General features: G+C 48.1%; 1 protein-coding gene across 3 annotated transcripts in view; it reads left to right on the top strand.

Moving 5' to 3' along the window:
- itga11b (integrin, alpha 11b) overlaps positions 1 to 12,345 on the top strand; it is a 125,364-nt gene that overhangs the window by 100,427 nt on the left and 12,592 nt on the right. For all 3 annotated transcript variants that reach the window (XM_035396478.1, XM_035396479.1, XM_035396480.1), the window contains 6 exons: positions 3,936 to 4,080; positions 5,735 to 5,883; positions 6,799 to 6,942; positions 8,565 to 8,768; positions 8,974 to 9,104; positions 9,549 to 9,715. In XM_035396478.1, coding sequence (XP_035252369.1) covers positions 3,936 to 4,080; positions 5,735 to 5,883; positions 6,799 to 6,942; positions 8,565 to 8,768; positions 8,974 to 9,104; positions 9,549 to 9,715 — 940 coding nt within the window. The remainder of the gene's footprint in view (positions 1 to 3,935; positions 4,081 to 5,734; positions 5,884 to 6,798; positions 6,943 to 8,564; positions 8,769 to 8,973; positions 9,105 to 9,548; positions 9,716 to 12,345) is intronic.

Here is a 12,345-nt window from a genome sequence, read left to right as displayed (position 1 = left end):
AACTAAGGGGAACTGAGTGAACACAAAGCACCTTATTATTATAATTTAATTTATTTAATGAAAAAAAGTTATCAAACACCCCTGTCACCCATGTGAAAAAGTTATTGCCCCTTCATTACTCAATCAACCAATTAGCCAAATGTTACTTAATTAGATTCAGCTGATTGAACTCTGCCAGGCTTGATCCTCTAAACCTCACTCATATTGAACCTTATCATCATATGCCAAGATCAAAGGAAATTCCGGAAGAGATGAAAAGAAAGTTGTTGAAATATATCCCTCTGACAAAGGGTTACAACACCATTTCTAAGACTCTAGAAATCCACCAAACCACAGTGAGAGTCATTATCTCCAAATGGAGATCACTTGGAACAGTGGTGAATCTTCCCAGGAGTGTTTGGACTGCCAACATTTCTCCAAGGGCACAGTGATAACTCATCTGGGAAGTCACAAAAGATCTCAGAAAAACATTCAAAGAACTGCAGGCCACTCTAGCCTTAGCTAAGGTCAGAGTTCATGACTCCACAATAAGAAAGTGAGTGGGCAAAAATGGGATTCATGGGAGATCAGCAAGGCAGAAACCACTGCTAACCAAGATAAACAGTGATACTCATGTCACATTTTTTTTTAAAAAGCACCTGGGTGATCCTCAAGCCTTTTTCTACGGACAGGTGATTCAAAAGTGGAATTTTTTGGGCAACGTGTCGGGCTGCGGTGCGAGTCGGACCCAAATGCAGAGGGTGACTTAAGACAGGGAGTAAGCAACCAAGGAAATGTTAATAAAGAAAAAACAAAATAACAAACAGGAGGGAACACGAGATAACACTGGGAAACAAAACCAATAACATGGGCAACACACTAGAACAAAGCCAACAAACACGAGAGACAATAAACCAGGAATCACAGAAAATGCAAGAGCATGAAACAAGGCTGAGGATTTGTACAAAGACCACAAAAACCAAGCGAAGACTGGACAAACACAGCAAATTTAAATACAGGCAACAATCAAGTGAGACTAATGGCTAATGACACACAGGTGAGGAAACCTGCCCAGCCATGCCTGCCAAGATGCCCCACAGACCACTTCTATACCCCAAAGCACAGATTGGTCAAGACCATTGCCTTCTCTGTAACACTTTGACCAAAAATCTAATCCCTTAAAATAAGAATCAATAGGATTCTCAGTTAAACCATGAAAAAGTTACAATGGGACAGCTAAACAAATAAATTTTATTTGGCCTTGTGTTGGTAAAATTCGAAGTAAAGATATGCGTGTCTACATTTTGGCGTGCGTGTGTGTGTGCGTGCAAAAGAGACAGGATGTGCCAACCACAAACACCAGCCTGCTCTCTTGCAAAGTAAAACTGAGAAACGATTCTAAGAAAAGAAGATGTCAAAAAGTCAAGCCAACTCCGCACACTGCCATGTCATTTCTAAAATTAAAATTAATATTATTGAAAATGCACATGTATCCTGTTTATCAGTTTTTAAAGACAGCCTGTCGCTGGTTATGCTATAAACAAGCGTGAATCCGAAATAGCTGCGACCACTCACGCGCATGCATCCATGTGTGCATGCATTCACGCACACACCCTCACACAAACACGTGACCTCTTCTTTGGCTCATGACCAACCTTTCCACAAAATCTTGTGCAAATCTGTGAATCCATTTGGGAGTTATGCGCCTTTTTGTGATAGGCCACACCCATCGCCACGCCCCCTCTTGGTCAATCGGCCTGGAAAGTTACTCAGCTCTACCTTCAGTCATGACCAACGTCCAGCCTCCTGGGGCAAAAACTGTGGCCGCTACGGGGTGGGACACTTTTTGTGGGCCAACCGACCAACCAACTGACCGACTGACAGCTATAGAGCTGTGGTCGCAGCTGAAAAGGAAGCCTCTGGGCTGCATCTCAGAGCACTAGGTAAGAGTGTCTCTCAGAATAAGCTTATGTTTGCAAACATTAAAGCTTGAAAGGAATATTGTGTGTAAGTCGTTTGACTCTTCTCACCGCTGGTGGATGTAGATAGAATTTCCACCACAGCCTTCAGAGGTATGGCCATCCACGTGTACAGTTTGCAAGCAAAAGTCTGGCTGTTGAGAGGCATGGAAGTACAGTGGAGTTTTGATTTAGAGTCTGCTGGTGCCAGGTCGGGTTTTGTGTGTGGAGTCTGCACGCAGGCTTGCATGCTCCAATGAGCCACGCACGGCCCCTCTAGGGCCCTGTTGGACTTTCCCTCTCTCTCTCTCTCTCTCTCTCTCCCTCTCTCTCTCTCTCCCTCTCTCTCTCTCTCTCTCTCTCTCTCTCTCTCTCTCTCTCTCTTTCTCTCTCTCTCTCTCGCCCTCCCCCTTGTCCAATTTAAATGTCCAACTAAAGAATATTTTTTACTGAGGTTTTGAGCCTGAAGGGCCAGCACTGCTCATTTTGGCTGGCTGATTACAGCTGGTGTGAGCACTCTGGATTTGATTAGTCATCCTGGCCGCTTACAAAGGAATAGCTTACTTTATCGTTGAGTACTGTGTGCAGGGTGATGTAGCCTTGTCCTTATGTGACAGATCACAGACACACACACACACACACTCAAAATAGTGGTCTCTGGTCTCTTCTGGTGTAGTGGCTGTATTTGGTAACGATTGCTACGGAAACCAAGCACTTCAAAAACAGAAATTGATGGGGAAATTGTGTTTATCATTGAAAGCTTCTCGGGGTTGGCGTATGGACCAGATGCACATTGCATCAGAACCTGGGTGGTCCTCTTTGTGCCCAACATCAAAACAAACACAAAAAAACCAAGCGCTGTAGAAGGCAGCCGCGATCGCACAGCGCAGATGCTGTCTTAGACATGGACCACACTGCCACCTGTGCAGATCTTAATCAGTAAATATGAGCGCAGCAGGGAGGCTTGGCAGTGATACCTCTGATATAACTCTCATGCATGTCATTGGAGTCCTCCCATGGCTTTGGTCATGGACTTAAAAGCCAAACCATTACTCTGCTGTCCAGTAGAGGCATGAGACATGGAGAACTTCTATATCAAGAAACCTCTGGAAGTGGTTGTGTCTCTGAGTTTGTCCACCATTAGCTGTTGTATTCCTTTAATGTGTATGTGTGTTTGTGTGCGTGAAATAATATTGTGTATGGGTATGCACAATGATATTTTGTATGTGTGTGCATGTGTGTGTGTATTTGTGTGTGTGTGTGTGTGTGTGATAAAATATTGTGCGGGTGTGCGTGCGTGTGTGTGTGTGTGTGCATGTGTGGGTATGTGTGTGTGTTATTTCAGCTGCCTCCTTTTATTTGAAAGTATCTCATAGCTGGAGAGCTCTTGCAGAGCCTTGCATGAAAAGCTGTTTCCATTGAAACATCCCAAAAGCTTTAATAGCCATGCTAAAAAAGACCGGGAATGAAAAGTAGGCATGCTGGCAGGATTAAATTCAACTTTCTGTTCCCTCTATTAACTTAAATGTTGCTGGCAAAAGAAGCTAATATGAATTCCTTTAACGAGACGATCTGAAAGATGTCTGTGTCTTGAAGAAGCTGCCCAGTCCACAGGATGTGTGTGATGTCAGCATGCAGGTGTCACACATTCCACATAGCCTGGTCTTTTTCTTCTTTTTTCGAAAGTAGAGCAGATGGTCTGCCTTCCTTTATTATTATTAGTATTATTTTTTTGTTTTCTTCAGACTGGCAGAAAGCAGAAAGGGTAACAGAAAGAGAAGGGATCACAGCTCAGAAGGTGTCATGGTTGGGGATCGAACTCCCCCTCACATGGGGGGCTTGTAAATGGTTGAGAGTCAGCCACCGTATGGACTACATCACACACAGCCTGCTCTGCTCTCCCACCCACAGGGAATGGACATGCACTCAGACTGCACTGACGGGAGTGTGTGTGTGTGTGTGTGTGTGTGTGTGTGCATTCCCCCTCTCTCTCCACAGGACGGGATACTGGTTGGGGCAGTGGGGGCGTATGATTGGAATGGGGCAGTGCTGAAGGAGACTCGTCAAGGGAAGGTCATCCCACCCAAATCTTCCTACATGCAAGAGTTCCCAGAGGAGCTGAAAAATCATGGAGCATACCTGGGTGAGTCGGGTGAATCCGGGTTAGTGGGGTACATGTTGGGTTACTGGGGTACATGTGGGGGAGTGGGGTACATCTGGGTTAGTGGGGTATATGTGGGGGAGTGGTGTATATGTGGATGAGTGGGGTATATGTGGATGAGTGGGGTATAAGTGGGTGAGTGGTGTATATGTGGGGGAGTGGGGTATATGTGGATGAGTGGGGTATAAGTGGGTGAGTGGTGTATATGTGGGGGAGTGGGGTACATGTGGGAGAGTGGGGTATAAGTGGGTGTGTGGGGTATATGTGGATAAGTGGTGTATATGTGGATGAGTGGGGTATATGTGGGTGAGTGGGGTACATCTGGGTTAGTGGGGTATATGTGGGTGAGTGGGGTATATGTGGATGAGTGGGGTACATCTGGGTTAGTGGGGTGTATGTGGGGTAGTGGGGTATATCTGCGTGAGTGGAGTATATGAGGGGGAGTGGGGTGCATGTGGGGGAGTGGGGTACATGTGGGAGAGTGGGGTATATGTGGGGGAGTGGGGTACATGTGGGTGAGTGGGGTACATGTGGGGGAGTGAGTACTCTTGGTTAAGTAAAAACAAATCACCTAGTCTCCCTGAGTGAAACAGCAGTAGCCATGTAAGGAAAAGCCATTCCCTGAAAAAGAGAATTGACCACAGAACTCAGCTGGCACATGCAACACAACAATGTAAGGCCATTATAACGGAAGGAGGAATTTGGACGTTGCGCTCGAAGTGCGGCATATGCTGCAAGCCTGTTCCCAGCGCGCAGATCCATGTTTCGGGGCTGAGGTCACATTATCTCCGCGTCTTCCTGTGGAGGAACCGCGGCTGTGGCTAGCTCTCACGCCGCTTGCGTCAGGCGCTCGGAGGCCCCGCGGTTTAGCGCCGGCTCCCGCCGGCCCCTCCGCTCTCTGGACTGCTTTTTCCATCAGACGGCGGTGGCAGCAGCGGTTCCAGCCCCATTGGGAGGGGGGGTGGGGGGGGGGGGCGTGAGGCCCAGCCATCCGGAGTTAGAGAGGCGGGACGGTGCCAGCCTGCACTGGGAGAGCGACTGATCGCGCTTCAGCAAACCGACACGCTTTTCGTCTGCGCTGCCTCTACGGCTCTGTGCGCGGGTCCGCAAAACCGCCACCGTCGCCTCCGTGGCCCCGCCCTCCTGCATCAAAACGCCTCACGTTTTAAAAACGGTTCCATCCGCCGTGTTTTACAAGGCTAATGCTCTACAATAGGAAAGCTTTCTTAAGCAACAGTTGACAGTTCGCCAAGACTGTAAATGTAAGGAATGGGATATTCGATCTTGCTGGAAAGAGTTGTAGCACGTTATAAAAATCCAGGACCGCATTGGGAACCATGGGGAGCGTGTGTCATGGAACATGTCAGTCACTGAAGTGTGCGCACGCCGCTCACCCATGATTCAGAGGCTGCTCTGCAGGCAGCATGGTGTTCTGCAGGACACCTAGCACCAGTCAGAGAAGAGAATCACATCACTTACCCCACCCTGCATGAGGTGAGACAAAGCCATCAGTGTCCCAGAACTGTGAATCCCCATAGTCAATGCTGCAGCCCAGGTACAAACCTGTGAGTAGACCATAGAGTAAAAGGTGTTGGTGCAGCTAGCATAAGGTTGTGTTGACACTGTGTGTCTGCAGGTTACACTGTGACGTCTGTGGTGTCTGCGAAGAGCGGCCGGCTCTTTGTGGCTGGAGCCCCACGCTTCAACCACACCGGCAAAGTCATCATCTTCACCCTGAAGAACAACGGCAACCTGACCATCCTGCTCTCACTTAAAGGACAACAGGTGCAGTGAACACACACACATACATTTATACATTTTATATACATTTTATCAAAACACACTCTCTCTCACACACACATACACACACAAACACCCACGTATAATTCACGAACATGCTCATCATGTATAGATTTACACGCACACACATAAACAAATATCTGTTTACTGAGGTACAAACACACCCATACACATACAAACAAACACGTAAATTCAATTCTGATTTGTAATTTTTAATTATAACTTTTCTAAGTTGTATTTACAGTGTAGTGAAAAAGAAATACAACAAGATTCCTGTTTGCCATTCCTGAAGAGCGGTTTGTTTTCTTGTGTTGCTGCAAGTGAATAAACAACACTCACAGCCAATGGGAATGCCAGAGCATATGTAAACAAGGCTGTGCTGACAGTGCTAGAACAGTGAGGCTAATTGATGCGCATTCCTAGCAAGGTGCCTCTGCCCTACGTGACACACAAGCGATGCTATGACGGTCCAGACCCGCATCCACATGGCTTCCATTACGGCTCCATGTGCTTCCCATCCCAGCCTCTAAACGGAAACAGGGACACCAGGCAAACAGCACCACCCCTGGGGACGACTCGACCTGAAAACGGAAAAAACAACAGCGTCCGACCTAATGACGCTCAGAGAGGAAGGGGGCGGGGGGTGCAGGGGAGGTGAATCAGAGCATTGCTCAGGAAAAGGAGCGCTGGGCTCTCAGATGAGGGACCGAGCTGCTGGAACGCATCAGGGTTAGCCTCCTCTGTGCAGCGCGTGCAGTGCAGATCCTTTTGCTCTGGGCCCTGTAAGCTCTTAAAGAGAGTAAGTTAAAAATGGAAGAGATGGACCCTTCAAAGGGAGCCGAGTGTCTGATGTAGGCTGAGGCTGGCCACGCTGACCGATCCTCTGCACGCTGTCTGCAGATCGGCTCCTACTACGGCAGCGAGATCGCCCCGCTGGACCTCAACGGCGACGGAGTGACGGACAACCTCCTGGTGGCCGCGCCCATGTTCTTCAGCGGCGGCTGGGAGAAGGGCAAGGTCTACATCTACAGAATCACCCCGCAGGTCAGCAGTACAGACGCGCACCCAAACACACGCGCGCGCAAATGTACAAACACAGACACAAAGACACCCTTAGGAGGTCCAGACATGAATTGGTCCCCACATGTAATTATCTGACGTGATTTACAGCATCGCTGGAGAGCTGCATGTCTGCCTTGGGGCAGTTATATGACCCTTGCCCGCTCCCCCCATCCTCCTGCCCCATCAGGCTCTATAAAGGGCCCTCATTAGCTCCAGCGCGCTCTGCTCACGGGCTCTCATTAGCCCTGCCGCTGAGCGGAGCAGACAGCGGGCGCTGGGCACCTGTCGTCAGGCAGATCAAATGAGCGCACGCCCCAGCAGAGCGCCTTCATTAGATACCTTAGCGCCTGGCCAGCTCGGCGAGGAACCGTTTACTCCTTCAAAAGAGCCAGCCGCAGGCCCTGGATAAAAGCCCTTAATGGGGGGAATAGCGGGAAAGAGGAGATCAGACATTCCTGGCGGTCGTGAGACGATGCAGCCGGCCAGCCCCCCTGCTCTCCGGAGGGTTTTATTGGTGTTTTCCCAACTGCAGCGGCACAGCTGACGGGAGTGGATCTGCGGGGCGGGGGTAGGGGTGGGTTACGACGCCCCTGCCAGTGTAGAGTGAGGGGCAGGGACTGCCCGTGCTACCCAAGTCAGGACGACCAGTTACCCCCGGCAACAGGTCCTCCAACCCCGCTCAGGGAGTGCCCAAAACGCTATCTCATGCAGCCTAGGCCTCTGCCCCTTCCAAGCCTTTTTTTCTTCTTTCCTTTTTTTCTTATAATAACCCACAGGTTTTGATCTCTTTCTCACAGAGACACAGCCCCCCCCCCCCCTTCCCAAACTGTCCCTCTTCCTCCAGAAGCCACTGGAAATTGAATAAATCTCATATTTCTGTTCATCCCACACAGCAAATGGACAGCATAAGTGAGGATAGTGGCATTTGCAGATTTTTTTAAATAGTAAAAATTATGCATTTCTATTTCTTTTGGAAATCCTCTTGTTTTTCTCATCTCAAATTTTGCTTTCCAGGATGCTGTGTTTGAAGGAAAGGATTTCTTTTAACTGATCTCACTTAACTGTGCAAATGGCTTAAACTTGAATGAATAAAATTAAAAACAGAAGCCGGGCTTTCTCAGATCATATGCTGCTAATGGGTGGACATTCTTCACGTTGACGAATAGTGGTATTCAAATTGCCTCTGTGGATACGTTTCTAGTAAAGGCAAATTGGATAATGGAATTTACGCATGAGGTTTTGATCTGAGCCTGAGAGGAGGGCTGCACTAAAGTATGGAATTTCAGGGGCTGAGGGGTCCTTACTGTAATTCTCTTCTCAGTCCTAATTCTCTTTTCATTAGGAATGTTTTAATTAGATCAAAGAATAAGCCACTGTAAGTGGAGTTGGGCAGCCAAGGATATTCACCTCACATAGTCTCATTCTGCCCATGTAAATAAATGGATTAGCGTCGCTTTGCTGAGTTTATGGCCAGTTTAGGAATTTACTGGAGAGTCTTTCATTGGAAGGCCCGGACTTACGATATGTCAGCGTTTTGTTGTATGTGTATGTGATGTCCGCCTGACTAAGAGCACTGTTGACTGACAAGCCTGATCTGTCCCCAGAGTCGATTTGTCCTAGAGGGGGCGCTAGAGATTTCAGACCGTGGACAGAACACGCGTTTTGGATCATCGCTGGCCCCTGTCCCTGACCTCAATGGTGACACGTACAATGAGTTGGTTGTGGGTGCACCTCTTGAGGATGACCATCGGGGGGCGATCTACGTTTTCTATGGCAAGAAGGACAGGATACAGCGAAAGTACAAACAGGTACTGCAGTGTGCATTTCTGATGCATCTGAGACCAGTTTCCCAAAGTGTGTTAATCTTATTAACCGTTAAATACAAGTCAACTGAAGAGTGACCTGCCTCTCTGTCTCTCTCTCTCCCTCCCTCTCTCTCTCTCTCTCCCTCTCTCTCTCTCTCTCCCTCTCTCTCTCTCTCCCTCCCTCTCTCTCTTCCTCTCTCTCTCTCAGAGGATTGGTGCAGCAGCCCTCTCTCCGGGCCTACAGTATTTTGGTTGGAGTGTCCATGGGCAGATGGACCTGAATGAGGATGGCCTGGTGGACCTAGCAGTCGGCTCCCTGGGTTCAGCAGTGCTTCTCTGGTGAGGGACCCCCCTCCTCCCTTTGAGCCTGAGAACCCCACACAAACCTTACCTTTCTACAGACACACACACACACACAGATGCACACACACACACACACATACACTCATACACACACACACACGCACGCACACACACACACACACACAGACGCACACACACATACACACACATACACATGCACGCGCACACACATACACACACACACTCATACACACACACATACACACACATATACACACGCAAACATGGACACACACACAAGCACTAAATAAAAGCTTCTAGATAACTGATGGAGAAGTGTAATTATGCCATGCCATGCTTCAGCTTTTCTGGAGTCATATTCATTGTATTTTGGTAGTAACCATGATATTTTAATTGCGTAGGTACTGGAATCAATTGTTTTTTTCTAACAGCACTCTTTGCCTGGTCTGCTTTGCACAGGTCTCGCAGTGTCATCCACATCCACATCAATGTCAGATTTGAGCCCAGAAAGATCAACATCTTCAACAAAGACTGCCGCAGGGGAGGGAGGGACGTCACCTGCATGGCTGCGGTCGTGTGTTTCAACATCACCGCCACGACCCCCATCCCTGCCTCACAGGAAGTGGGTAAGCTCTGGGGTCGTCCCTTCCTGTCTGAGCACGCCACCAGGGCTTTGATTATTCATGAATGTGGGTTTGGGCTACGAATGATGCCGAGAAAGTGCTCAGAGCAAAGCTGTGTGATGACACTTAATGAGAAAGATCTTTTTTTACAACCTACACGGACTTAATCTTTCATTAATCATGGCCATGCATCCGGCTAAACAGGAGGTAGTGCATGACTTCAGACCATAAGCCTGCTGGTCAGGAGAGGTACTGCAGTGTCAGAGTAGAGCGTGTCCATGCAGGAGGGTCTGTAGGCATGACGCAGCGCCCCAGAGGAGGGGCCTCAGATTTAGTAAGAGTGAAGAAAGCCTAGAAGCCCAGTGAAGCCAGCAAGCCTCATTACAGCTAATGAGCTTTAATAAGCTGCGCTTTATCTCACTTTCATTAAAAGGGTCTGCTTCTGTCTCAGGTCGCGTGTGCAACTGCTTCACCAGGGCCTGCCTTCCCCGAATAGAGTTCCGCAACAGCAGCGGAGATAATATCCCCCAGGACTGTGCGCCAGGCCCAGTTCATCCAGAGTTTCCCAGATTTGGCTGGAGTTTAAAAACAATATTTAAAGCGCAGTAACTTTTCCTTGAGCGCTGGTTGTTTTTGTAACACTGAAACGGGGCCTTGTGAGATTTCGTCTGGACAGTGACCACGTGGACCGCATGCGGTTTCAAGTTTGGTATTTGACCACGAGCTTATTGCCATCGGGTGTGTCGCTTAGGTGCCAAATGAGGTTGAAAGACATTAATTTGATGTGCCAGAGATGCAATGCCCTACTCATAACTCACAGCATTCATGAAATAACTGCCCGTTCTTCACTTTATACTTTGAAGAATGATTTGCTTTACTAAAATAAAATGCCAATTCAGGCAATGAGCTCACTGATGGCAGATTATTATTTATTTAGAAATGGAACCACACGGATGGAAAATAGAGGAAACACAGTCCAGTTATGCTTTAGTCATCCATGTACATAGTTGCGTTCTGGACGAACACGTGGCTACAAATTTAGCCACACAGCTAATGCTATATTTCAGGAGGCAGAGTTCAGAAGTAGATGAGTACAAACATGCTAGGTTTACACAATATTTCATCAGATACATGTATATACACATTCTGTAAAACCTCCATTGCAACAGTAGGGAAAACCTTTTTTTTTTTTTTTAATCATGAATAAGAAAAACGAGCAGCAGCGAAACCAGAGAAATGTGCTTTGTCTGTGGATTTATCAGCAGGTCACAAATGTAACATCACCACCTGCTGTTAGGATTACTTCCTGCACTGCTCATGTTTCAGCATCATTTGTAGCATCATTTTGAATCCCTTCAGCTCGCTCAGGTTTCAGGGTAACCGTATTATTTGCCTTATTGAGCTCACACAGGACTGCAGTGGAATAATGTGGGTACATAGCATGCAAAATCAACCTGTAGTACCTGGACCAGGTGCTAGTCCACTCTGCCTGGGTCATCAGTGAAAAAGAAACTTCAGCCTCAGAGAGAGAGATTTTTTTTGTGTATCGTACACGTCCACCTCCACCATCAGCCAAACAGATGAGAGAGTAAAAGCAGGCATTGGCTCTCGGCATAGTCTTTTAGGAACAAGCCAGCACTGCTGAAGGTAGATATATGTTACATGCACCGAGCGGTACTTTGTCTCTATGCCGTGGCTTTTGTTATTTATAACTATTATTACTGAAAAACTAGACCTTGGCACCACATTGGAGCTAATGTTGATCACCTCCGGCACATTTATTATTTCACTCGCGTTCTGAGTGACAAACACAATAACCTTACAGCAGGGATCCTCCAGAGAGTGCTGCTCGCTGCCGCTGTAGACCCAGGAGCGCTGGCGGTTGTCACGCTGCAGTAAATGAACTCAGCGGGGGAGAGATCTATGCCCTGGAGCAGAGAGCCCGGGGTCTGCCGGGGAACAGCTCGGTTACCCTGGCGCCCAGGGGAGTGTGACACGACCAGCAGTCGCTGTTTGTTTTTAAAGGGGTGCTCTGAGGTGTTGGGATTCCACCCTCAGCTGCAGGGGTAGGGTGATGTGAGGGGAGACTTGAGTGCTTGGGTTTGACCTAGTGACCTCACTCCACGCTCAGGAAACCGAGTCAAACAGGGAGAGAATATTACGAGGAGCGATGTCGTCTCCGCTTTTACCCAGGCGTCAGAGAACGTGCAATGTAGCGGTTAACATATTTATAGTGTATTCCCACTCTTGTCCCTCTGGAGTTCTTGCCTGACATTCTGCAGTGAATTTGCACTAACCGTCACTTTTTATGACGGAAACATTTTTCCTAATAGGCTAAGCCTTAAGGCCTTCCATAGCTTCTTTATGACAGGCCCAGCTTGGGAACCCTTATCCAAGCTTGGGGTGAAGATGCTGGATGCAATCCCTCTTTAAGTGTGTCAGCCCTCCTCAGCGCCTCCCTGAATCTGGTTCCTTTCAGACCATAGCAGATGCACCTAAGTTGGGAAGCTCCCCAATGACCCTTTCTATCAGAGCTCCACGTATCAGTACTGCCTGCCCAGACTCTCCCTAAAGGACAGACACAGTGTAGATTTTCAGTTCTTTCCCTCCTCCTCCTCCTCCTGTCCCCTCCT

The sequence above is a fragment of the Anguilla anguilla genome, chromosome 16 (assembly GCF_013347855.1).
Source record: "Anguilla anguilla isolate fAngAng1 chromosome 16, fAngAng1.pri, whole genome shotgun sequence".
NCBI lineage: Eukaryota > Metazoa > Chordata > Actinopteri > Anguilliformes > Anguillidae > Anguilla > Anguilla anguilla.
This window is presented reverse-complemented; position numbering and strand designations above follow the sequence as displayed.